Consider the following 27,945-nt stretch of genomic DNA (forward strand, 5'->3'; position numbering starts at 1 on the left):
TTAAGAAACGAGAGATTACAATTTCAAAATACAAAATTCAAAGGGAAATAAATCACCATAGTATTAATCAACAGGAGAAAGAGAAGGAGAGGGAGGAAAGAAGGGAAGGGAGAAAGAAAGAAGAAAGATAAAGCCCAAGTTATTTTATCACTTATATCAAACTGGAGCAAGTATCTCCACTCATGTATAACTGTTTGTAGAAGACAAAAAATGGAAGTAGCACTACTCTGATACCAGTGAAACTTTAAGTGTGTGAAATGTTTAAGGTAATGAGGTCCAACCTTGGTACCAAAACCAAGTAATGATGAAAAAGAAGTCTTCCAGTCCCATCCTGATCATAAAAATAATGCAAAAAAATCCTCAACAAAATATTAGCAAATCATGTCCAATAACATATAAAAGAGATCGTGGCTAGGTTGAGTTTAGTCAATAATGTAAGCATGGTTTAATACTTGAAAATGTCACTTCTTGCATTTGACATCATATTGGAAGGCAAGAAAGAGAAATATAAGAAATGGATTGGAAAGAAATGGATCGGAAAGGGAGAAACGAAGCTGTCGTTATTCACTGGTGATGCAATTATCTGTTTAGAAAACCTCAGACATGCCTACAGATTCATTATTACATATAATATAAGATTTTAGCAAGTTTACTGGACACATAATTAATAAAACATGCATCTATTTCAGTGTGTCTCAGAGGGAAAATATAATTTATAAGTTACCTTGCTGAAAGGCAAGACCTTGAAAGATAGGCAAGACCTTCATGAAGAAAATTTTTATTGAAATGCATTTTATAAAGTTTATATAAAATTACAAAGAAACCTTGTTTGTAGATTAAAAGACTCAATAGCTTAACTGAGTCAACTTTCTCTCAGTTGATTTATACCTTCAGTGTAACTCCAGCAAAAATAATTCTAAAGATTTTTAAATAGGATTTGGTGAGCTATTGCAAAAATATATATGAAAGAACAGTGCACCAGAAATAACCATGATGTTTCACATGCCTTAAAAGAGAGATATTTATTATTAAATTGTACCAATTAAGACCCTGGAGCACAAGAATGGCTGTCTTGGGCAAGGAGCTCAGAAACAGGCCTTTGCATACATGCAGATTTGATTTTTGACATGGAAACGTGCTCAAGAAGAGTTAAGAAATGTTAGGCTTCTCAGTGAAGGGAAAATGGTGAAATTGCAACCCTCACCTCCATTAGTATCCTGAAGTTTATTCAAGATGGATTGACTAGTCAAATGCATAAAGAAAACTCATAAAAGAGGAGATGGTATAGAAGAATCTATGTATTTATGACCTTAATCTAAGAAATGATTCCTTACATGAGATACTTAAGAAAGCAAAACCATATAGGAAAGTGTTGAGAAAATTGACTGCATTAAGGTAAAAACTTCTGTCCATTAAAAGAATACTTTTGTGAAAGCAAAAAGGCAAACCAGAAGCTGGAAGGAAGTATTTGAAAAATAAATAACTGAAAGAGAATTATATAAAAAGCTCTATGAATCAGTAAGAAAGTCTATGTATAGGCTATTGACTTAGTCATGTCATAAGAGAGGAAAATGTAGTGGCCAGTGAACAACCCCACCGCATAAGCAATGAGGATGTGAAAATTAAAAACCAACATGAAGTATTTCAACTTACTGAACTGCTTTAAAGTGGATATTTTAGGTTTTGGTGAGAATGTGGAGTAAAAAGACCTCACATTCTCTGCACACAGAAGTACGAATTGGCCCATCCACTTTAAAAAGCAATTTGCCATTGTCTAGTAAATTGACTCAACAATTATATTTCTTACTAAACACTTTTGCAAAACTCTTATATACATGAGCTGTAAGAAATGTATAATTTTTATTTTACTTTTTTTTTCATTTATGGTTTAGATTTACAATTATTTCGTATTCGTTTCAGGCATACAGTATAGTTGTTAGACCATCATATACTTACAAAGTGTTCCCCCTGATATTCCCAGCACCCAACTGGCACTATGTATAGTTATTATGGTAAGAAATGTATAATACTGTTCTTAGCAAAAATTGGATACAACCGATGTCTTTCTCAACAAGAGAATGGATAAACAGACTGTAGTACAGTCAACAGCATGATATACAGCAGTTGTCTCTGCAGAGTCCACAGGAACTGGTGAAACCTCAGACGTGTACCATTTAAACAAAAAGGCACCAAAGAATACAAACAACATGATTTCACTTATGTGTGAAGTTTACAATCATGTAAAATAAATGACACATTGTTTAGTTATTATAAAAAATAATAAAACTAGGGAAATTTAAGAGTGATAAAATTCAGAAGGATTACTCTGCGGGGCAAGTGTTAGAAATAGATTAAGGAAACAGACAGAGAACCATAATTAGAATGTAGTGGCTCTGCTCCTGTTCTTGAACTAGGTTGTTAGCTCATTGGTGGTGGTTATAATCACTCTTCGTTGTATTTTCTAGATGCCATGTAAATTTTATGCATCAAATCAATATTTAAGAAAGTTTAAATGTGTGTGTGTGTGTATCCTGATTTTTCATCTTCTTGTAACACTATAACCTAGCTAATGGGAATTCTGTTTGGTTATCACTCTGACAGTGTTTGTACATCACACTCATTGTACCTGTGTTTTGAAGCAGGCAGTCTTTCAACTCCACCCTACCACCTGCATAGATGAAAAAATTAAAAATCTGCCACATACAGTCGCTTCTGCAGTTACATAGATATGAAACGAAGACAACACAGTTCCTGCTCTTCAAGGACTTACAAAATGACTTAAGACCCTGTGTATCAAACATCTCAATGTGGAGACCTCATGGTGTTTCTTTAAAGTTACAGATTTCTACCCCAGCCTCTGACCTACTGACACAGAGTATGTACGATAAAGGGCCTAGGGTTGTGGGGTTTTGTGGGAAAGGGTTAGATGCGGTCAGAGCTGGAGTTGTCCAACTGAAAGATGCCAGGAAAACTGATGTGAAGACCTTCAGGTCCTGGTATTGCAGAAAGGTATTGCTGCCACGAACCACAGTGAGGAGAGGAATAGAATTAGTTTTCCTCCCAGGAAACTTTAAGATTGAGATTATAGTTATTGTTAATGGATAGACAATTCATACCAATACCATTAATGACATTTTTTGTGGATTTCTCCTTATTGTTTACTATACATCCTATATCTATGGCTTCTGGTTATGACTTATGATACCTGTTAACATTTTTGCAATCACATGAGTCAGTTTTTGTACAAACACCCCATATTATCCAAGGTTTAACTAGTTGTATAATTATAGAGGCATTAAAATAATAATAACATGTACTACCACTCTTTGGGCACTGTAGTTGTGCTCTTCTGCATATTAAAATTCAAGGAAATACGAATCTCTTAGGTCTCTTCCCACAGTTCTGCTGGCATCAGAATAAGTGCTTCATTGTTTCCTAGGCAAGTGAAATGAAACTCAAGGAAGGCTGCCAACTTGAAATTGCAGCGTGACATTTGAATTACAGAGGTCTCTTTGGTCTGTTGGCTGTTCAGCTCTGGATCTCAGTGGGAGAAACAGGGATCACTGGTTCCCTCTTCATATACAATATATTTATCATGGATTTAAAGACAATGGCATTTATGTCTTAGCAAGTGGATAACGTTTGTTAAGAGGAATTGAATTGGGACTATTGAGTCATGGAAAAGTATAGTTTGTACTCTCATGAAGCCAGCTGTTGTGCTGTGGAAACAATAAATATATAAAGTAAAGAATTTAAATCATTTTCAAGGCAACCTGTCAAAAGATCACATAACCGTAGTGTCAAGGAATCATCATAACTAAGGACACAGAGTAAAAACAGGAATTTGAGATTCATGGTTTCAGATTTGATCATAGTAAGGTTTTTGTTGTTTTAATTTCTTTGTTTTCTATAACTGAGAAACCAGCTCAGTATTGGAAGTATTCAAAAAATAAAAAGACCAGTTTATGGCAAAACAGAGTATATAGAAAGGGAATAAGTGTTTGGAAAGTCTTTGAAAAGATAGATTGAACAATATTGTAGAAATGTTAAAAATCAGCTGAATTTCTAGACATTTTTTTCATTAAATAATAATTGGGAAACAGTTCTCTCCTGGGCTCTTGCATTTCTGGGCCATTCAGAAATGCCCTTTCATCTGGACTGTCTTTTCAAGTGTTTGTGTATGAACACAGCCTTGGAAGATAGTCTTTCCCTCTGGAGCAAAGGCAGTCATTCTTACAGTCCGTTATAAAAGATGCAGGCTACCCGGTTCTGGGGTCCTCTCCTGTCATGTCTGTGTGCATAGGCATTATCCCACCCTCTTCTCATCACTCTTTGGAAATCGTGGCTTGTGGTACCAGCATAAAAATCATGATGGTTTATATCAACTAGTATAAAGAACCATTCTGGGTTAGAGGAAGGTTCTGATCTTGTTCGGACAACACTTAACAGAGAAACACAGCCACACTGAGGATGAAAGAAAGGAATTTGCAGTTGCCATGGTCAGAAGCCTGGGGAACTTTGGCTGGTTTGCTGGAGAGATAATTGGTCAAGACATGTAATACTAGGTAAAGAGAAAGCACCAATGGGGCTGCCTTTTGACTCAACCTCTCCTGCAGTTTTATCATGCCAACTTTAGATTAATTCAGACAGTAAAAGATCTCAAAACCTTCTGGAGTAGGTCTTGGATAATCTAAAGGAATACGGGTCCTGTCAGGATTTCCTTGAGACAGTCAAACTCATGTGGGGCAACACTGATGAGTATTTGGGTCCTATCTTGTCTGTAATGCTGGTAAAAGGAACCCTCTAGAGAATGAGAACCTGTTCCAAATTCTTACAGTCAGCCTCACCGCCTTGGAAAATGTCACCATTCCTTATGTTCAAACCAGGTTTATCATTGGACTCCAGATTGAGATGTGCTCCCTAACAGGGTCCTTGCCGTGGGAGTCAGGGCTCTGGCTTCTGAGTCAGACTCCCCCGATCAAAATAGGTTGTATTAGTAATGATGACTCACTGTACATGGTGCTTTAGGTGGACATTGGAAGTCCAGTTAAAACAGGAGTAATTATGGCATGGCTCAGAACCGAAGGTGACTGGCTCAGAGCTGCTCTCTGCTTCCATGTCCCTGGATGCCTCTCTCCACCCTGACCTTGAGAAAGATGACTAGGTAGGGCTGAGATCTTTTTGTCCTTCAAATAGGCCAAATGCTATATGAATCCCTTAAGTGTGCTGGGAAACTTTGGGAGGGGGGCATCCATATTTTATGGTTCTGTGAATACTGGGTCACAGATCACTTCTCACCCTGTCCCATAGTGAGAAAAGACACCCAAATTCGACTAATGCGGTTTGGGCAGGGTTCGCAGTGGGAGGGAGCGCTGAAATGGTCTTGTAGATATGATTCTGGGCAAATGCAAGGTAAGGCTGTTGTGGCTTCCACTGTTAGACACATAATGGAGTCGATGTGTTGTATGACGGTGCATCTTTATCCCACTAGTGCCAGTGGAGATCTCCCAGGCAGTGATTGCTGCGCGTAGAGCTGTGCTAGTAGGACATATAGATCACTCTCCTCGTTTTCCCCCAGGGAGTCCAGAAACTATATAGAATCCCAGGAAGAGAAGGGGAAATCACACCTTATTTAAATATGGCTGGCAGAACCCTTGGGCCATTTCTCAAAACAACAACGCTCCATGCAAGATGCAGCAAAAACAACAACATCAAAAACAAAACTCGGGGGTGGGGGGCAGCTGTTAATCTTCTACTGAGCTCTGATAGGAACTGGAACTGGGTGCCTGACCCCTGCGGGCCTTGTGACTGTCGCATTTAAATGTGCTCGGTTTGAGATGGGTCAGCTCGAACTCCCTGACCAGTAAGGTTGGAAGGGCCCAACAAACCTTGCTTATCAAACAGAAATGAGAGGTTTAAGAAAACTGCCACCCCGGCCCTACAGCATCTTAGATTTCCATGAACAAGTCCAGCTTTCCATTTCAGGGAAACTTTATCCACCTCCAGAAACAAGGCCTCCAGTTCAGTGAGGCCTTCAATTCATAGAGCTTTCCTTAAATACCTGGGCTCACTTCACGGATGGTTCGGCTAAGCCATCCAATGCTATCGACTGTTTTCCCCCCTCAGTGCCAGCTATGCGCACCCCAAAAATGGACGCAGTCACTTAGCTCAGTCAATTGGCAGAACGCACGACATTCTGGCCAGCACTCCCCTTGAGGAAATTTGTTATATTTTTACCGACTCTTGATCTCTTGTTAGTGACCTGACTGTTTGGTCCCTTGGAAAATTACAGACTGACAGGCTAAATTTTGGGATGGCAAACTGTTGAAACAAATTATTGCAGCTGATCCAATTCTTTGGGCTGTTCATGTAACTGTGCCTTCAGGGTAGTCATAAGAGGCTTCCATGTGTTGACAAAAAAGCCGTCTTTAGATCAGGTGGCACTCAGATAGATGATCCGGAGAGCCCGCTGAAGGGAGGCTATTCTTGGTTGCTCAGGGTTGCTTTCCTGAGGGTTAGCTGATATGTGCCCTGCAGGCAATTGCTCTTAGGATCAGACTCATTTCATTGAAAAGTGGCACAAAGTTTGAATGGTGATGTGACCAGTGACACCACTTCCATCCTACAAGGGATTCAGGTCAACCTCACCTGGCTGGCCAAGGTGTTACAGGTGACAGAATGCCCTGAACCCTGCACTTTCTTTTCGTGTGGGCCAGAGCCAAATGTGTGCTATCATGGATACATCCTGCTGTATCTGAATTAATTCCTTAGGCCAAGTGGAAAGGTCAATAAACTAAGGAGAAAGCCACTAGGTTTCTAAGGTAGACCTGATGGGTTATGGTATTTGTTTTGCCAGTAGAGTCTGGAGGCCTCAGGGAATATGTTGATCTAAGTGCTGTGGGTTAGACTCATTCTGCTGCTTAGAGATTTTTCAGTAGAACTCCTAATTATATGCAGTGAGACAGAATGGATTTGGTCCTAGCTGCTGTTGGTTAAATTCATCCGCGTCGCCGAGGGAATAGCATCCTCGTGGGATAATTCACCAGAAGCCATGATGGTGCAGGAACGAGGGTGGATATTGCTTGGAGACAGTCCCCCCAGGGGACTCTCCGCATGACCTATGAGCAGAGACACTGATGGCCTTTGTTCCAGATTATTTTCTCAATGATGTTCATCTAGCGAACAGCTTCAGAAAATAGAGATAGTTTCCCTTTAGGGCAGGTGACAGACAGACTTGCATACCACCCATTATAAAAAATTTGGGTTTCCTCAGCTTGGAATCCTTAACAAAAGACTTTATGCTCACACCTTCCACTTCACTTTTAGACTGTTCTCCTGATAGGACCTTGGTTTCGAACTTTGTTTGGAATCCATTCCTTAATTTTAGAACCACTCAGTTCACTAGGGACATTTCCCACCTCCTTCTTCTAGAAGGTGAGGATGTTGCTAAGCTCTCCGCTGCTACACAACAAGGATCCCTTTCCAGATTTCCGCACGCAGTCTGTTACCCTCAAAATCCTCCCAGCCTTCGTTCGCTGCCTGTTGCCAGAGTCACTTTATCATTTTTCTGTATTTATTATATCCCCTTTCTATTTCTGTATAACAAATTATACCAAAACTTAGCAACTTAAAATAAGTCATGGCTATATACTACAGTATCCGTGTGTCAGTTTAATTGGATGCCTCTGCCTCCAGATCTCTCCCAAGGCTGTAAATAAGGTGTCAGCCAGAGCTGCAGTCATCTAAATGCTCAACTGGGGGAAGATCCGCTTCCAAGCTCACTCACAGCTGTTGGCAGAACATAGGAGATCCACCTCCAAGCTCCCTCGTGTGAACTCTTGGCAGGCATCCGGCCCTTGCTGGCTGTTAGCCAGAAACACCATTCCTTTTGACGTGGGCCTTTCTGTAGGGCCATGCTCAACGTGGCAATGTGTTTCTAAAAAAGCCAGAGGACAAAAGAGGTGCAAGTCCCAGTTTTTTTGTAAACTAATCTCAGAAATGACATCCCATCACAAAAGTTGAGACTCACAGCAAAAGTTGTACTCTGGCTGTTAGTCTCTAGGTCCAGTCCACATTCAAGGGCAAGGGACTGTGCAAGAGCATGAATACTAGGGAGAAAGGACCCTCTGGGGAGTACATTTTCTAAAAGGAAGGGGGGTGGATACTAAAGAAGTCTTTAAGTTATAAAATCAAATGCTACTTTATGAGGGGTCTACCACAATTGCTAGAAAAATTTAATAAGGGAAAGATGAGTTTGGGTGATTAATAAAAGATTTTATAGGCAAACCTTAACTGTGTCTGGTCAGAAATTTTAGGAAGAATGATTTGTCACTGGTGTTCCCGGTGACCTGGAAAGCTGAGGCCCTCAAGGCAGGGAACATAGAAGGCCAGCTCAGCAACCCACACACAGGGTTTTAGATTCTTTTGACTTAGCGACTAGACAGTAAGAATAGAGTGAAATATCAGAAAACATTCTGAGACCAGGAAATTTTGAGTGATTCAACAAATGAGAAGCAAAATGGACCAGGCATTGTGAAGGATGTTTTACATGTTTGATTCTTTTGAATCCTGTCAGCACCCCCATGGGACTGGTATTTTTTGGACCATTTTATAAAACAAGAGAGGACAAGAGATACAAGCTAGAATACTTGCCCGCTGACATGCATCCGTGACATTGTTTTTTCTCTGGTGGGGATCCGGTCTCTCCAGCCCCGGAGCCCAGGCTCCATTTTTGTCATTCTGCTCTGTGGCGTCACACTGGAGAAACCAGGGATGGAGAAGATAACCAGAGTCACGCAGCCACCGACTCACGTAGCGTCTTCTAGGCACTGTGATGAATGCTTTGAATGTATCACTCCTGGAAATTCTCCCACCAAACTTACGAAGAAGGTGCTGTTGTTCCCACTTTGTAGATGAGCACACGATGAGTTAAAAGAGACTAAGTGGCCTCACATTACAAAACTAGGACACACAGAAGTCAACTGACAGCAAATAAAAAGAGAGGCCTTTGCAGGGAAGGGGCTGCCTCGCTGAAAGCCATCTGGACGGTTGGCGCAGATTTAGGGATTTCAAACAGGAAATGGTTAGTTTGACGTCTTTTCTTCTCCAGACAGAAAGCAACTCTCTCCTATTCAGTCACAGAACCGAGTCTGAAAATATACATAACCAAATTCAAATCCAATAAACAAATTCCAACACAAACTGCATAATTAAGGCTATTTTTATGATTAGCACCATTTAGTTTCCCTGAATATACCAGAGCAAACATTGCTACAGCAAAAATTACTGCTAATGGTTGGGCCTAACAATAAGAGAAAATCCCCCAAAGGGTCATTTAGGCCCCAGCTACAGCTGTGCTTCACTATATTTCTTACTTGAAAACGGAGAATTAACAGGAAAATTAGGCTCTGCTATGCTGTGCAGATGTAGCTAAGACTGTATTAACTTACTCAGCAAACATTTCTTCACTGCCGACTGTATGCTGAGCAGTATGGTAGTCACACCAGGATCACAGGGATAGACCCACCTGGCACTCTCAGTGAGCATGTAGGTGAAGGAAGTTGATGGGAGGGGCAGATATAAACGGCCATGTGTTGTGAGTAATATGGGGCACATAGTGGAAGCTTAATGGGGTGAGATAGAAGAGTTTTAAGGCTGCAGCTTCATAGGACGTGCTTAGTAGATGGATACCAATCTCTGATCACTGGTGTAGGAGGGAGTCCAGTGATGTGAAGAGAACAGAGGCCTAGAAGGTTTCTTGATCTGGGATAGAAGCTGGTGCCTACTCCAAAACTGGAAATATGAGAAGAGGAACAAGTCTAAGGAATGGAGAAATTTTATTTCAGAAATAACCAGTTTTTGTATAAAAGATTCAGGTGGCAAGGTCATTTAGGACATTGCATTTGTGACACCAACTCCTACTAGCAGGTGTCTGGTTACAAGGTAGATGTAGATAGCCTTTAGTGCGTTGCCGTTACGGTATTAGTACAACCAGCAGCAACAGCAGCAGTGGCTTATTTTGAGCACCTATCATGTGCCAGAGTTTATGTTAAACACTTCCTGGTGTCACCTAATTTAATGTCATGACAAACGTCAGCACAGAGCCGGGATTTGAACAGAGACCTACGTGACTTCAAAACCAAGATTCTTCCAGTGGTCTCTGCTTAACCAGCTCACCAGTGCAGTGGATACTGTCTGCACCTTCTGCACGACTGAGGCTGCGGCCCACAGCTCTGTGTTCAAGGCCCCAGTAGGTTCACACATTTCTGTTCCCACCATCCAAGGTTACATGTTTACAAGAGATGGAGCAACTGTACTTATTGTAATCATGTATTTTAATGAAACATATGCTGTGACGCAATGTGAGTATTAAGTTATGTTTGTGAAAACGAGATAAAATGCTTAGGGAAGATTTAGTAAAGACTGAGCTCAAGTTATGTTTGGGAAAATGAGATAAAATGCTTAGGGAAGGTTTAGCTTAAGAAAATTACATATGAGAAGGAAATGTAAAAGATATAAACCACATACTGAGTGGAATTTTGCATTCATTTTGCTTTACAAGTATCTTTTTCATCCATTACAAGGCAGTAACTCTATAGATTGTATGCTATGGTTCTGGTTTATGTAAGAAAGAGTGTATGAGCTCTGGCCAGTGTAGGTTAGCAGGTTGGAGCCTTGTCCCTTACACTAAAAGGTTGCAGGTTTAATTCCCAGTTGGGGGGCACGTATACAAGGCAACCAGTTGATGTTTCTCTTTGTCTCTTCCCCCTCCTTCCTCTCTTTCTAAAATCAATACACATATTTTTAAAATTCCTTTTTTAAAAAAGAAAGAGTACATGAAACATCAGCCAACCCATAAGCCAAATCTTTTGAAGATCCCTGTGCACTTGCCCAGGGTGAGCGCGCTATGAGAAAAAGGGAGAGGATCAGAACTTTGCAGCTCACTGAAGACACGCCTCAAGATCTTCAAAGCGAACTGAATGATAATGTTCAAAGATGTGGAAGGGAAATTGCCACACAACAGGATTATGCACTAGGATGTTGCTTGGGGAAAAATGAAAGGAGTGTATTTCTGGTTTGTTTTTTTGTTTTCCGCAAAGCTTTAGTTTGTGTGTCCTGCAGGCAGCAGAAAAAAAGGAGCATGGGCTGTGGAATATATTAGACACATCCTCAAGAACATCACTAACAGTCTGATCTTGGGCAAAGTCTCTGAGTCTGTTTCCTCAAATTAAGGTGGCATAGTACTACAGTTTTTTAGGAATGTACAGCGTTGGGCACAGAGTAACTTACAAAATAATGGTTACTCATATTTTCTCCTTTTGGGGAAGCTATTAAAAAGTACAAGATCTGTCTGGAAAAAGTCCAGCCATTGCTAATATAACAAGAACAGTTTGCACACCATCGATGTAACCTGGCAGCCAAGGAGAGTGGACTAGAATGTGAATGCTTGAACAGTGATGACGTTCCTGTACTAGTCAGTGGGGGCAGTAGATGCCATTGAATGAGCATGTGCACTGTGTGGCTGTCATATGCAACATGACTGAGCAAATAAAGCAACAACTGCATCAAATTTTGCATGAAGCTTGAACATTCCTCCATGGAAACTGTTGGGATAATTCAGAAAGCCACAGCTACAGGCAACTGGTGATTGGCATCTTCATCACAGCAACACACCTGCTCATGCATCATGTCTCATGCAGGTAACTCAGTTCCCCTACAGCCTAGATTTGACACCCTGCAACTTCTGGCTTTTCCAAAAACTAAAATCATCTTTGAGAGGGCAGATTTTTGAGCCCATTGATGAGATTCAAGAAAACATAACAGGCCAGCTGATGACATTTGGGCAAACTGTGTGAGGTCCCAAAGTGCCTACTTTGAAGGGGACTGAGGCATCATTGTCCTATGCACAGTATTTCATCTATCTTGTATCTTCTTCAATAAATATCTCTACTTTTCATAGTACATGGCTGGATACCTCTGGACAGATCTTGTATAAAATAGTAATGTAGCAGCTAGACAAGGAGATTGTAAATGCAGAGATAGTACCGAACATTTACTATCTCCGTCAGTTCTCACATGACGGACTATTCTTGCCTCATTTAAAGTGGACTTGCAGGTTGGGGCAAAGAACTTCCAAGAGTCTCCATTTACTTGAAAGATGTTGAATCTGGCCAGAAGTAGAGATAAGGAGCTGGATATCAGTAGAAATATTTTGTTGTAGCAACTGCTTTTTTTGTACATTTTTGTGCATTGGAGATAAAAAGATGAAATGAAAAATAAAAAAAAGAATTTTGGCAGAATTACAGGTAATTAAGATACTGAGATGGAAAGGAAACTGGCAAAGTCAAACATAAAAGAAGCAAGAGGAACGTTCTTAATGACTTAAATTTGTGGAGATAGTTTTGATAACTAAAGTGGGTAACGAAGCCAGAACTATATGTAGTGGTGAGAATTGCATACCTTGTGTATACACTAATTCTGTTATTCAGTACAAGGAGTATTAAAAAAAAATAATGTGACAAAATACTCCCTTTTTAACAAATGACTCCCCAGTGCATATTCTTGATAGCATTGAAAACCTCCTTAGGAGGTTATAAATATTAGCAAGTAAGTACAATTGGCATTCTTGGATTTATTTTTAAAAAACACATTTGTTGAGATTCTATGTCAGGTCCCATCTTGAACATGTACAGGGTGGGGTAACAGTAGGTTTACAGCTGTTCATATGGAAAATAATACAATAAATAATAATACAAGAATAAACTCCGTGTTTTGCAAAATGAGAAATGAGTTTATTTTATATTATCATTTATTAATTATTGTATTATTTTCCGTATGAATGACTGTCCAACTGTAAGCCTACTTTTGCCCCACCCTGTATTTTTATTGATTACCTTGCACATAGTGAAGAGGAATCTATTTTTAAGCTGGCAAAGGGAAACACAGTTGTTCACTTCAGCTCTTATGTTTATCATGTACCACCTCATTATCAGACTTTAAATTTAGCCTAAGATTTTGAGTGATTCATGATATTCACCAAATTGATGATATAGAAATAAATTTTATATGCCTGGTTTAGGCCTTCATGATAAAAGTGCTGCTGTGGTTCTATTTGTAATTATAGGGTTAAAAACAAGCATTGGGTTTTATATCTCTATATCAAAACTTTCAGCAAGCTATCTTGAGTATGTGTATGCACTAGCCTAGCTACATTCCTACTGATTAACATCACCTATCACCTGGAATTACAAAGTTCCTGTTGGTTTTAAATATACAAGGTCTGTCCAGAAGGTATCCAACCATAGAATATCGAAAAATAGAGACATTTATTTAACAAGAGACAAGAAAATTGTACATAGGGCAATGACACCTCAGTCCCCTTCAAAGTAGGCACCTTGGGACCTCACACAGTTCTCCCAATCACCATCAGCTGCACTGTCGTATTTTCCTGAATCTCATTGAAGGACTGACGTCTCTTCCCTTTCAAAGGTGATCTTAGTTTGGGGAAAAGCCAGAAGTTGCAGGGCACCAAATCTGGGCTGGAGGGCGGTGGAGTCACCTGGTCAGTTTGACATTTTGCTAAAAAACTCTGCACAAGATGTGATACATGAGCAGGTGTATTGTTGTGATGAAGCTGCCAATCACCAGTTGCCCATAGCTGTGGCCTTCTGAGTCATCCCAGTACTTTCCATGGAGGAATGTTCAAGCTTCATGCAAAATTTGATGCAGAGTTGTTGCTTTACTCGCTCAGTCATTTTGAATATGATGGCCACACAGTGCATCACTCACTCGAGGGCGTCTATCACTCCCACTGACTAGTACAGTGAAGTCATCATTGTTCACACATGTGCATTCCAGTCCACTCTCCTTGGCTGCCACATTACATCAGTGTTGTTCAAACTCTTCTTATTATATTAGCAATGGCTGGACTTTTTCCAGACAGACCTTGCTGTATGTGTAAGTAGGAAATGAATTAATTTACAGAATACCACAAAAAAGAATCAAATCCGGAATCAGAGTTCTTTTAAGATATGGAAGATCTAATCATACCAACAAATGAAAGCTGTCTGGAACCATCCAGCCCTCACTGTTTTGCTACCTTCCCCAGTCAGTGCCAAGGACACTTGGGACGGTATTGTTATAGCTTGGACGTTGTTTGAACTGGTTTCTAAAGAGCCCTGGACTTCCAGATGCAATTATACACAAATACCACCGAAGTCAAAGTCTTCATGATAATCATCTCGGGAAGCAGAGCCTGAAGAATGCCAGGGCAGTTTGTTTGTCATGTCTACTAGATCTCATGTCACATAGAAATCATGTCTACTGCTGGGCCCTATGATTTAAGAAAAATGAGGGGAACTTTCAGAGAATCAGAATCCAGAATCGCAGAGAATGAGACCTGTGAGAGAACTAGAATTGGTTTGCTTGAAAAGGAAAAGTCAGAAGGGCAATTTAATAATGGTCTTCCAGACATGAGGAGTTATTACATCGAGGTTAATGATGGTATTTCCTTCATATGCAAACATGGGACAAGAAATAAGAGTTTCAGCCTTAGTAAGAACATAGTACAGAATCAAAAGAAAAAACAGCAATCAGATGCTAAGCCTATTTAATCAAAGAAATAGATCACTCAGTATACTGTTTATGAAAGTTTTTAAGGCAATATGAATTCTTATCTGTTTTATGTATTAGATCAAACTACCTGAAGGAACAAAGATGAATTAAATGAACTTAGTTTTTTCAACCCTGTGAATCAGTGATCTATCTTTACGTTGCATCATAAGGTGTAGATTTGAAACAGTTATTTTGATTAGCATCTCATAGCCTGGTGCTGCCAGGAGCAGAGCCACCTCCTAATAATGTTAAGGAGGTTAGTGGTCAGGAGGAACGTTTATCTCAGGGGTTATAGACTCAGACGCTTTCGGGGCCCTGCAAGTATCATGAAAGGGGGACCCCAATGGCATAGGATAATGCGGAGTTGCAGAAGTCGTGGTGCCCCCCCAGAAGGGGCAGCCACTGCTGACCAGGGCCAGTTATTACCATGACATTATTATCATACTGCCAGATCATTGGCTTTCTCAAGAAAAACTGGTGATCTAGAATACATGATTTTTTTTTTAAGCATTGGTGAGATATTGAGCTTTATCAAAGTCCTCCACAGGAAGGCAATACACCCGTGTGGGATGTTACTTTAGAAACCATTGGATTACCCTTTAGGTCACTAGTTAACCACACCAGTTAAACAAATGAGTGAAACAGAACTGACTGAACTCTAAAACTTAGGTGACGTAATCTGCTAAGCTTTTGCAGGGCGTAATTGAGGTCCCTGCCAACTCTGTGAGTCTTTTGACCTCCCTTTCCTTCTTCCCTGCCCCCAGTACCAGGTGACTTACTCACACAGGTGGTGAGAATTTCAAGGAATTGTTTTTGTTAGCAATGTAATTTTATTTAATAAAACCATCAAATACTTAGATTGAAAATGTTTGTCGCTATACTAAAGACGCCACTGACGCTATTAGAGTTTTAGAAATGCGCTTGTACACGCGTGTACATGTCCCTTTGAGTGTGTGAACTAACATCTGTTTATAACACTGGCTGCATTAGGCATGCTTGGCTTGAAAGCCCACTTACACTTTTACAATTTGGTGATGTTTTATTTCTCTTTGTGACATATTCCCAAATAGCCCATCTCCACCTGGGGTAAGGACAGCCAGATTTCTGAAATCCCCTTCCTTTCAGACAGGGGAATATGCCACAGACGAAGAGGAGGATGAGGTAGGACCTGTCCTTCCTGGCGGTGACATGGCCATTGAAGTCTTTGAGCTGCCTGAGAACGAGGACATGTTCTCCCCGTCGGACCTGGACACAGCCAAGCTCAGCCACAAGTTCAAAGAGGTGAGCCTCTGCTCTGCAAGGTGTTTTTCAGTGCCTGTCCATTTCATTGTTAAGTATATATTTTTGTTTGAGAAATGTAGTAAGAATAATCAGTTTGTGAAATAGAGCTTTTTAATAATGGATTGCCCTGAGTCACATTGAATTTCAAGGTAAAATTTAAGGGGATCTTATTCCACCATCATTAACTTAGATGTTTGTTACTTTACTTGTGTAGTGAGAACTTACAACTTGTCTGTTACGTAATTTCAAGTGATAACTTAAATGTGCACTTCTCATGGTAAGTTCAGTTCATATTTTTCCAGGGTTTTTTTTTTGTTTTTTTTTTTCAGAAGTTTGGGACCTGGCAATAAGCTTTCCTTTAAGGCAGTGATTTCTAAAACAGTTTTTTCTTTTCTTTTCCTAAAGTAGACAAGGTCCCAACAGAGTCAGATGACATAACCAAATGGTTTAATTGAAGAAAGTTCAGTGAATGAACTTCGAACAGAGTTAGTAGACGGTGAAGTGCACAGGCCTGGCAGCGGCCAGCCATGGTTACCGTCTTTGGCTTAATGGTGAAGAGAGAGATGACCTTCCTGAAGGAGGGCCATTCAACATCGGCAGCTTTGTAAGTTGTAGCCACTGTAAAAACTACACCAACGGGTCAAGGGTGATGTATACCCAGACCCTTCTCTGTTCCTGCTGATGTCTCCCAGTGGTCAAGGCCTGCAGGGCAGTCTGGGAGACCTGGTCTCGAATTCTGGAGAGGTCAGTGCTCTCGAGGCAAGAGTTGTCAGAAAAGACCAAGAATAGGTCATGAGGGGCACATGCAGATGACCACAAACTCCTCGTGATGAGTGGGGCCGCAGGCAGTTTATTCTTCGTTGTTGCAGGGGACATCCTCCACGGCGGAAGACAAGCGTGCTATTATTTACAGCCTTCCCCCAATAGCCTTGATGCACTGAGGCTGGGAAACCACTGTTCTGTGGTTTCAGGTCTGTTAGGGACTTGACTGCATTGGGGGAAAAAATGTCCTATCCATGGAAAACAAGATTGGTAATTGCAGATTTGTGATTTCTAACTTAACTTATAATATCTAATTTTGATGTGTCATAAATAGGTCAGATTTATAGTCTGATATTATACTTAACATGCCTAATATGTTGACTTACCTTTTTAATTCCTATGACAAGTGTACACTTATGAGACCAGGGCCTGGCAGAAGCCTATAGTATAACTCGTTCATGTTGCCAGGTGAGTATGGCCCCTGTTGTTTCGTGGATAAACTGAGCTGGAAGTAGGGTCCACATTCTTTTATGGAAGCTGAAATCTAAATGCCGAAATACTATGTGGAAAGTTCTATCCTTCATTTTCTAAATTGAGCCAAGGACTCAGTGCTCCATAAATATTATTTGAAGAGTACACCATCACATAGACAACTGCATGATCTAGACCAAGGGCCAGCAAACAATAACCCATCGCCTAGACCTAACCCACTGCCTTTTTTGTAGATAAAGTTTTATTCAAACATAGCCATGGACATCCATTTATTTATTGTTTGTGGCTGCTTTCATGCAGCAACAGCAAAGTTGAATGGTGGTAGAGGGACCATGTGTCTGCAAATCCTAAATTACTTGCTGTCTGACCGTTCACAGAACGTGGTCGCAGGCCTGGCTGGAGGCTGCCTCGTGCTTTGGGCCCATTCTGTATGCAGAGCTGATTTGCCGTTAGCCTGCATAACTGAATCTGTAGTTTTCTTTTGATTTTGGTTTTAAAGAATTGGAGGTTTGTCCCCACTTTAAGAACAAATGCCACGTCATTTCACTTCTAATTTACTGATTTTCTTTTGTTTTATCGGTAACATTAACATATTCAGGAGATTTCCCCAAGTAGCAGCTGTGTGGCACTCCTACCCAGCCTCTTACACAGTGCCCATGTCACAGTTTTACATTTCTGCATGTGGTTAACACACGTGTCCAAATACTCTATAACCCAGCTGTTTTTCATAAGGATATGCACAAAACCTGGGGAGAGGGTGGATAGTCACACTGTATTGGAATCTGTACAGAGTCTCATATCACAGAGAGTTCTCTTAATTACAGTATCTCAAGCAAAAGTACAGGTCACACCATTTGGAAGAGGACTTCAGACTGACATGATCTCAGTGAGCCCTGCTCTTGGCCTGGTCTGTGTCTTCCCTGGTAGACCTTCAGCTCCTCTGTTCCACTTGCTGTCTCATCCTCAGTCTTTGCACAGTCCTTGGCAAATAGAGGTCACATATTTAGTGAGTGAATGTCATCAGGAATATACCGGAATGTTTTAGTATACAACAAAAAAGGTACCTTAACTTAATTTTTCTTCAAATAGTTAACAAGACAGCTAGCCCTTATATTAAGTGCTCATTTACCCATTTCCCTCTGGTTAGAGGGCCAGCATTACTAGATACAAAATTTGTGTTTTTTACACTCTGGACTGCTTTTGATCTTCATATTCTGTTCCATTTCCTCATTCTTTGCTGAAATATCATATGAATATATATTAAACACTGATGGAATAAATCATATCTATCTAACTTCAGAAATTATTTTTCAACTTACTCAGGAAAACATATTACTTTATTAATCTCCTTGGAAAAAACTTCTTTGTAATTTTTATTGTAATTATATTAAATTAGTAAATTAATTTGCAGAAAATTGGCATTTTTATCACATTGACTCTTTTAGTACAAACTTATGGAATATAGCTCTTTAAGTCAATTCTTCTTCTGATCTCTAGAATTTTATAGCCTTCTTATCAGTCACATAGAAGCGTCCATCTGCATGTAACAGGAAATCTTAAATAGTGTGTTACTCATCTGCCACGAAGGTTACATTAGCTTTGATATAAGTTAACAAGGTTTCATTATTTTTCTATTTTCAGAAACAACTTTAATAAGAGGGACTTAATGACTTGCATAAGGTAGAAATTACCGTTCCCTGAAAGTTTGTCGTTCATTACTCAGCTATGAAACCATCTCTGCCTTTGTGGAGGAAGGGTTTAAATACCTTTTATAGTAGCTGTTACTCTATTCCGATTTTCAAGTTTTTCACGGGCCAGTTTTGATATACGGGGTCCAGCAGAAGTAAGGCCTGCTTCAGTGTGGTTGGTAGGGTTATAACATGGTATAATAATTTATGCTTTAATTTGAACACTTTACCTAAAATGTCATATGGCATGCTTGAGTGTAATATTGTTATGTTACAGAATGACATGCTTAAGATTTTGCAATAAAAGATTTTGTAAAAAAAAAAAAAGAGGGGGAGATGTTAATTGTGCTGGACTCTGTATTTGCATTTCTCAAGAATACATTTCTCATATATTTCCTGTGTGTTTGTATTTATGAACTTATATTTTATAGGGTAATTTTAAAGTATTAAAACTTTTAATATCTATAATTAGTTTCCTTATTTCTTCTTTCTTTTCTTTATTTTAATATTTTTATTTTTCAGTTTTTTCCTGGAATTTTATCTGTAATGTTATTTTTTACATTCCTATTTTTTTAATTAAAAAATACTTATTTTATCATTTCCTACCAATATCTTTATTTTTCATCCTTCCTTTTTTTATTGGCATTAATTAGTTATGTTTACTACATTTATTATTTGATAACTCTTGCACTCTATGTAAAGCCATAATTTTTTCTGGATATTTCTTTAGCTGCATGTCACAGTTTTTGCCTTTAGGATGTCGTTGTCACTTACATCTATTTTCTCTTCGGATTTCATCTTTAACAAAATTTATTAGTGACATATTTTACTTTCTAGGCATATGGACCTTTATTTTGTTACCCTTTGGTTATTGGATTCTAACTTTATTACACTCTGGTCAGAAAAGATATTCCATATGAAAGCTGTTTAGAATTTTCAAGATTTTTGCAGCTTAATGCATAAATGAGTGTGTTTAAATATTCCTCACATATGCAAAAGCACTCTCATTCTGTATTTGGATATGAAATTTACATACGTTTTTCATTTATGTAAGACTCTTGTGGACACGGACAGTGGTGTGGTGATGGTGGGTTTGGGGCGGAGGTAGAAGAGAGGATAAATGGTGATGGGCAAATACTATAAAAATAAACTATTTTTAAAAGATTAACAATATAAATACACATTTTCCATAGCACAGCTTACATGTTATCCTATCAACTAATTCTTAAAAGCATATTATTAAATCAAAAGCTACAGGTGTTTTTCCTGTAATTCTATCAATTTTAGTTTTATATATTTTAAATCTTAATTGTTATCCACATAAGTGTTCAGGATCAGTAGAACTTCTTAATTTACTGTAACACATCTCTTAAAGCTTATGATGTATTTTACTGCAAATTCAATTTTATCTGATAGTAAAAATTCAACACTGCCCCCTTTTTTGCTTCATAGCGTCTATTTTCTCTATTTTTTGTTTGTTTTTAGCCATTCTGTATCCTTTTATCCAAATGTGTTTTATTTAGTCAACCTGTTCCTAAATCTTACCTTTTTAGGACCCTGGGAGTCTTGTCCTTAATTGGTGAATTTAACCCATTTATATTTACTTTGGCCACTTTAATATTAGAACTTAAGTCTGCTGACTTGTGTTCTATTTTATAATTTTCATGCTTTCTTACTGTTTTTACTTGTCATTAGATACAGAAAATTTTCATCTGCTGTTTAAAAGTTAAACATTTTACTCTATTTTTCTAGAGATTTCCCTTGAGTAACTTTGACTCAGCCTGGAGTTACTTTCTCCCAGCAATAAGGAAAACAGATCAATAGCCATGTTGTTACCATTTAACAAAATAATAGCCATGGCATACTCTCATCTGCCTCTCCCCTCCAATTTTATTGTTTCATATTTTAGGAGTTTTAGTTAAATATATTTAGAGCTATGCCTTTTACAAAATAAATAGTTCCTCCTCACCTGTGCTTCTCTTCCACCTCGCATGGGGTTGCAGTGCTGCCCTGATGCTAGTTCACCATTGTTCTGGCGCTGCTGTCTCACCGCATGGAACTGAGATCCACTCAGTGGCCAGGATCGCCCAAACTTCAGGGTGTCGCAGTGGGCTGGCCCTGATTTAGCTCCAGGTGCAGGCTTACCTGGCACACCTGTGGAAGGTGATAGATTAATTAGAATCCTGACTCCCATTCCTGGTTGCTGACATTTTTCTACTTCAAATCCGCATTTTTGCTCCCAAACATCTAGAAACGTCTGTGTTCTGTGTCTTAGAGTTTCTCACAAGTTTGTTCTGTGAGTTGATCAGTGGGACCCTGAAGCCCATCCGTGTTCCTTCCTTTCTTTTTTGGCATCTCTGAAGTTGAATTCAGGAGAGGCGGTAAATACCTTTTGTTAGCTTGCCATGTTGTACTAAACTGGAAGTTTTCCCCTACCTAATTTAGTCATTTCTACCTTTATTTTTTGAATTCCATTATCCTATTATACTTAGGAATGTTCACCTTCTTTTATTCCAACTTCTTGCAGTAAACACTTAACTTATTGTAACACTTTATTTTTTAAACACAAAAGCACTTACCACTATGAATCTCTCTCTGATTAGGCCTTTGGCCACATCTTTCATTTCAGTTCAAATATGCATTCTTGTCATCATTTCGCAATTAGTCTATATTTTACATATTTACCATTTTCATTTTCTCTTCGCCTTGAATAATTGAGGAAACAGTTTTTAATTTGTAATTTTTTGCATTAATGTAAAGTTTTCTTGTGAGCAGATAACATTGTTTTACAAGTTTTGATTTTTAAGGTAGTATTTTTTTAAATAAATTATTTAATTAATTAATTTATTTATTTTTAGAGGGGAAGGGAAGGAGAGAAGGAGAGAAATATCAATATATGGTTGCCTCTAGTGAGTCCCCTGCTGGGAACTGTCCTGCAACCCAGGCATGTGCCCTGACTGGGAATCGAACCACGATCGTGTGGTTCTCAGGCCCGTGCTCAATCCACTGAGCTACACCAGCCAGGGCTAAGGTAGTATTTTTATTATAGATTAATATGGGTATTTATGAAAAAAGTGATATGTATTTTATACCTTCTGTATCCTTATTAACTTTTACTACTTAATAAACAGAGCCATTTAGTAAAATTACACCTCAAGTTTTTTGTGTCTAACAGTTTTGATTATCTATTTCAATATTATGTTGAAAGCACATAAAATATGACTTAAAAATTTTTAATTATCCCTTGTCTGATAATTAATTATAGAGCAGTTAATAATCTGCTACTTGTTTGTAATTTCTGGATAAACACACTAGCGTATATGTGTGTGCCCGCTTTTAACATAAACCTAATTGTAGCACTTTGTTTTATTGCAAATTTAAGAAATACCATCTTGGAATCTAAGAAAATCTAGCAATTTAAATTTATTGTTTAATTATTCAAGGTCTAATTGAGCTCATCTCATTTTATGTTTTACATTTCTTTTATGTTTATTGGTTTTTGCTAAAAATTATCTTCAAGTTTTTAAAAAGTGGTTTCTCCATCTATAATTTTCAAAATTAGGAACAGAGCAATACCATTTGAATGTTTCATATAAAAGTTTTTAATACAATCTTGGTTTCTAAGACAGGATTGTTGTTAAGATTTAATTGCCACATCTTTTGTTTTGAGTTACCTTTGTGAAACATGTGCAACAAACAGTTACAGTCTCAGCTCACTCAGTCTCAGCTCTCTGTGTTTCTTTTTCCAGAAACAGTGTCATTATTATCTTTTTCACATTTTATTCCATTCTCTATTGTTTTGACGTCTGAGATTGTTCTCAAATGCGTCCTCTCATATCAGTGATTTCATTTTCTGTAGCATTAAATATGCTTTTGACTTCAAATTCATTTTTGCTCTTCAGCCCCTTAACATGACTTAATTCTTTATTACATTTTTAGTTTCCTTACTCGTCATCAATTTAGTAAGGCTTATTCACTTAGGCTTATTCACTTTCTCTCCATCCTGGTATTTTATAGTTACCTTAAGGTATCTTTTTTACTATGGAATACATAATTTTCACAGGTTTGCTTATTTGAATTTTCAAGTTGATACTGTTTTTACCTTGATTTGAAGGTATTAGACGCCTATTTCTCTTTTATTTATCTTGAAACGAGGCCAAAGAAACCTTTGCATTTGATGTTAGCCAGCAGTTATTCATGTGTGTGATTACGAACTTCCATGAGGGGACTTATCTATGTGTCCAGCTTCCAGTCTAGTAATAGAATACACTTCTCTGTACTAAGGTGAGAGATTTCCAGAATTCGCCACTTAGTTTTCAAAGTTAAAGAGGAAAAAAAAGATTATTCCCTGCTATCGAAGCAACTACTGTGACCACCCGTCTATATTGCTCTACTGTGGGGTCTGCAGCTACAAGTATGCAACACGGCACTGTCAGCCAACTTCCTGCAGTTTTATTCTGTTCTGGTTAGTTGCTTCCTGAGTGACTCTGGAACACTGAGACAGTCGGAGAGCCCCGTCGGAGGCCAGGTCCTGGGAAGGACAGTAGATGTTGTCCAACATCCTCACTGGACAGACTCGAGATCTAAAGCAGTCACTGAGACCCTGGCTGGTGTGGCTCAGTGGACTGAGTGCCAGCCTGCGAACCAAACGGTCACCAGTTTGAGTCCCTGTCAGGGCACATGCCTGGGTTTTGGGCCAGGTCCCCAGTAGGGGGTGTCCAAGAGGCAACTACACAGTGATGTTTCTCTCCCTCTCTTTCTCCCTCCCTTCCCCTTTCTAAAAATAAATAAAATTTTAAAAGAAAAGTAACGCAGTCAGTAAGGGTGGCATCTCTGTCTTTGAAGTAGAGCTTGGATTGTTTTTTCTTGATTCAACTTCATGATTTTTTCATATTTCAGTTAACAGTTATAGTGTCCATTTGCTTTTTTTAATGTGACTACACTGAAGATTTAGTGGGAAGTAGGAAGAGGCTGCATCAGAAACTGAAGACCAGGCATTTAAACTGTCCACCCAGTATTTCTGGCCCTCCCCGCTCCTCAGCACCCCATAAAGACAGGGCTGTGTCCATCTTAAGGGGAAAAAAATCAAGTGTAAAAAAAGGATTATTTTACTTAAGTCATAATGACTACAAAAATAATCTAAAAAAGGTACGAATGCATTAAGATAGTAAAATAAACTTTTCTTTATGGAACTTTGCATTAACATATAGAGAAGCTATAAATGTTACTTACCTAGCAGTAAACAAATATTTGTCTACAAAAGGACCGTAATTACGTAATTATGGGCCGTCACCTACATCCAGCACCTTCACCGTTAATCACCAGCTGATGCGTTCCTACTGAGTGACTTTCTCGGAGCACCTCCCCTGTGCCACGTGCACTAGAATTAGTGTCGTCATTCAGATCGGATTGTCAGCCAGGTTCGGTGAATTCTGCATAAACTCTTCCCCGAGAATAACAGTTTTGCTCATGGACAGATAGGTTCCATATGTAAGGCTTGGAGCCGAAGTTATAAAGAACAATAGCTTAGCTTCACTTTAACAGCACCAAAGGAGAGGCAAAAACAGCTCTGATTCCTTCTTCTGCGGGGCTTACACTGTCGTGGGTAAGACAGACTCCAAATAATCCCGAAGATGATTGTCAAAATTGTCATTTCAATGCCAAAAGGCCTTCTTAAAGTATACCAGTTACTATTTTGTTCTAACATAAGGGCCGAGAATGTTGTTCTTAATGTGACTGCAGAATCTCCACTGCCAAAACTCTCCTAAAATCTTAGCTGCAAAGATAATATTTTTCACTCAAAAAATTATGTTTCCCATGCTTCTGCAAGATAAGTGAAGACAATGCAAAAGTTCAATCATATTATTTATGTTAATTTATAAGGATGTTTCTCTGTCCAGTGCAGTTACATTTGTATTATACTGAATCAGTGATAGCAGTACATATTCATCTTGTTGAGAGAAATAGACAAAGTATACCCAGCAGGTACACGTGCAGACTGTTACATGAGAGCCACTGTTCTCTGTAGGAATGCGAATGTTTATGTGTTCTGTAATCCTGGGGTGGTTCTCTGTGGCATTCATGTTCAAGATGACAGAAGAGATGAAAGAGACTGGTCTTGTAAGTTGAAACACACTGACCTGTGATTTCGCTTATACCCTTCCTTCCCAGTTCTTTTGTCCAATCCCAGATTCTCTGAAGGCCAAAAGTCCCAACAGGTTATTCATGCTCTGTTTCTGTGAACCAATCCTGTTGCCCTCCTCGGCCTGTAGTGAGTCAGCAGGACCAGTCTCGGGGTGATGTGCAAACCCTTGGACCTGACTCTGGAAAGGTTATTGGACATGAAGGAGAACTGCTCTAGAATAAGAAAACTTAATCTGTTACCAATTGTGCTTCTCCTGTCGAGTGGCTTCACGTCTTTGAAGAGCGATTTTCTCTTCTTCATGGAGGTATCTCAGGTCCATTGTGCCTAGTTTGCCTGGAAAGTGGGGTCTGGAGTTGGAGACATAACAAATAGGCCAAAGTCAAAGGTCATGTGACCTGGTTATAGAAATAATAGATTAATCAGGCCATCTAGGAGCAGGTTTTCCTGGGGTTTCCCTTGGGACGATCTGGGAACTATTCTCAGGAGATGGTGTTTATTAACCTCCCTGTAATTAAGTGTCTTAAAGGTTGAGTCAATGTCAACGTTCTTAAATCCTGAGTGAGTAGTACAGCACCCGGCACATAGTCTCCTTCAGTAAATGCTGGTTGAATACGGAGGCAGGTATTTCTTCCAGAGTTCCATAAGTAATAGCAGCAGCTGGCTGGGCACCACTGTGTATTCAGTGTCAGAATGCTCAGAGACCAGCACGAGTGAGTGTCCGTGGCTTCCAGACAGAGCAATCCTTTCTCTTGTGGGAGGTGACAACCATGACATAAGCCTCGGGGTTTTTGTGAGGCTTCAGTGAAAAACGCATCCAGAGCTGGTTCAGATGAAGGAGTAGCGAGGGGAAGAAGAGGGCCAGGGGCATCAGACCCCCTGCAGGTGCTAGAACTTGGAGAAGCCATGTGACTCCTCTGAGCCTCCTCCTCCACGTGATCCATGAGAGCAACAGTGCCCGGCTTGCTTCCCTCACAGATTCATTTGCAGTGCTAAAGGAAATGATAAAAAAGAAAGGGTCGTGTATGAAATTTAGTGTCAGTGGAAAAAGCCATGGACTGAAATTTATAAAACGTGGCTTTGACCCCTGTTAGCTCTGCAACTGGAGCTACTGAAACACTGTTTCTTTCTCTATAAAACAAAAGAGGTCAGTTGATTTATTTTGCTGTTAATCCTGGTGAATTTGTAGAAGTTTTTTTAATATCTATACAGGATTAAAAGAATTACATATCAATAATTTTAGGCCTTCTGAGTACTAAGAATACTTTGCATGAAAACTTTTGTGCTTCTTCTGAATAATGTCTCAATTTACACACTTCATTCTGCCTTCCTGTATCTGAAGAATTTGGCTGCACTTAGGAACACTCCACACTTTTATCAGTGTTCTGCTCATGAGTTCAGTTCTCTTCTGTTACCCATTTCGGTGAGATAGGAGGGGTGGGGTAACTGAAGACCAGCCTGTCTGTTGGACGGTTTTCACCTAAGTTTGTCCCACACATCATCAGATTAATCTGGCATGTGCATTTGCAGGGATAAAAATGCTGGCTTTGGACAAGAATTTCTAGACTGCAACCATGACAACCATCTCCAGGCTCTCCACTGCATGAATGTCACACCTGCAGTACTTGCTCGGGCCTTGTAGTTCCTCCCATCCAGCTCTTTCATTCTTCATACGGGAGACAGGGGCCCAGCGAAGCAGCTTGCTAGAGGCCACAGTAATTGAACAAAGAAAATCCAGAAGCTCAGCAAGTTGTGTGCCATGTACTTGGTTACCGTTTAGGGACTTAACCACTGAGAAAATACAATCTGGCACTTCCCCAGAGTTGCCATATTCATTATAAAATCTGCCCTTTTGATTTTTTGCTATTATTCCAATAGAGCCAGAGGTGTTTGTTTTATTTCATGTGTGACCTTTTACAGCATTAAGCACTTTTAACTGAGAAGTAATTATATTTGAGTTCTACTGATTATTCTTTCTTAATCTTGGCTAACTTTATAGAAAGCTGATTCTCTGCTAACCACTGTGGTAAAAGCTTTATGTGGGTTATCTCATTTAATCTTTCAATAAGGAGGGTTAAGACCTATAAGGAACTGCATTTTACAGGAGGGGAACGTGAAGGTCAGAGAGGTTAAGTAATCTTCCAGTATCATGTAACTGGTACATGATAGGCCCAAGATGAATTCAGTTCACAGATAGGCGCTTGGAATTGGGGCAAAAGCTTGTGTGATTAGAACAATCTTACCACAGGCTATTCAAAAAAAATAAGAGTTAAGTTTGGTATCTCATCAACATTATAATTAAACAACTCTCAACAACAAAATGGACATTGAGGACCTGTTGGACTCTTTACACTTGGCACATGGTAGAAAGAAAAAGGAGTTGATCCTCTCGTTGATAATAATCGCAGATTCTCCAGAGTCACCTGGGCACTTGGACTTGCTAGGTACCCGAGTGTATTCACTCTGAAGTGCAAGGTCTCCACGGAAGAGAATTTCTCATAACCATATGTGTGTGTACATATGTGTACATGCACGTATATATTTATGTTTATACATAAATAATGTATCAATTCCACTAAGTACTTTTGCCATTTTAGTTTGTGAATTTATATTGGTAGGGTAGGTTAACGCTGATATTTACTGGAAGGAGAAACAGTTATTTCCACACGAGCTCGCATGTAACAGCTCTTTAATAAATGCCTGTCGAGTTAATCCTTATTTTTAAGGAAAATGGCACTGGATCAGATACCAAAGATCAAGGTTCCAAGTCCTGGTTTTAACAGTAGTTCACTATGAGTTCAGGTCAGTTCTAGGCTATGAGTCCAGAAGCGTGAGGACAGGTGATTCTGCAGTAGTGAGGCCACTCGAGTGTGTCAGGCTGGGTTGTCAGCCACTGTCAGGTCCCAGTGGGTCATCGGGGTGGGGGTACTTCCTCTGTGGAGACTGAGAGAACACACAGGCCCCTCA

At 39.4% G+C, this 27,945-nt stretch overlaps 1 protein-coding gene across 1 annotated transcript in view; it reads left to right on the top strand.

Annotated features, from left to right (window-relative positions):
- Positions 1-27,945, top strand: part of PPP1R9A (protein phosphatase 1 regulatory subunit 9A) — a 271,034-nt gene that overhangs the window by 189,181 nt on the left and 53,908 nt on the right. Inside the window, 1 exon segment of the mRNA XM_053655080.1 lies at positions 15,739-15,894. Within this exon segment, the coding sequence (XP_053511055.1) occupies positions 15,739-15,894 (156 nt within the window).

Source organism: Artibeus jamaicensis, unplaced genomic scaffold (assembly GCF_021234435.1).
Source record: "Artibeus jamaicensis isolate MK-2021 breed Jamaican fruit bat unplaced genomic scaffold, CSHL_Jam_final contig_923, whole genome shotgun sequence".
NCBI lineage: Eukaryota > Metazoa > Chordata > Mammalia > Chiroptera > Phyllostomidae > Artibeus > Artibeus jamaicensis.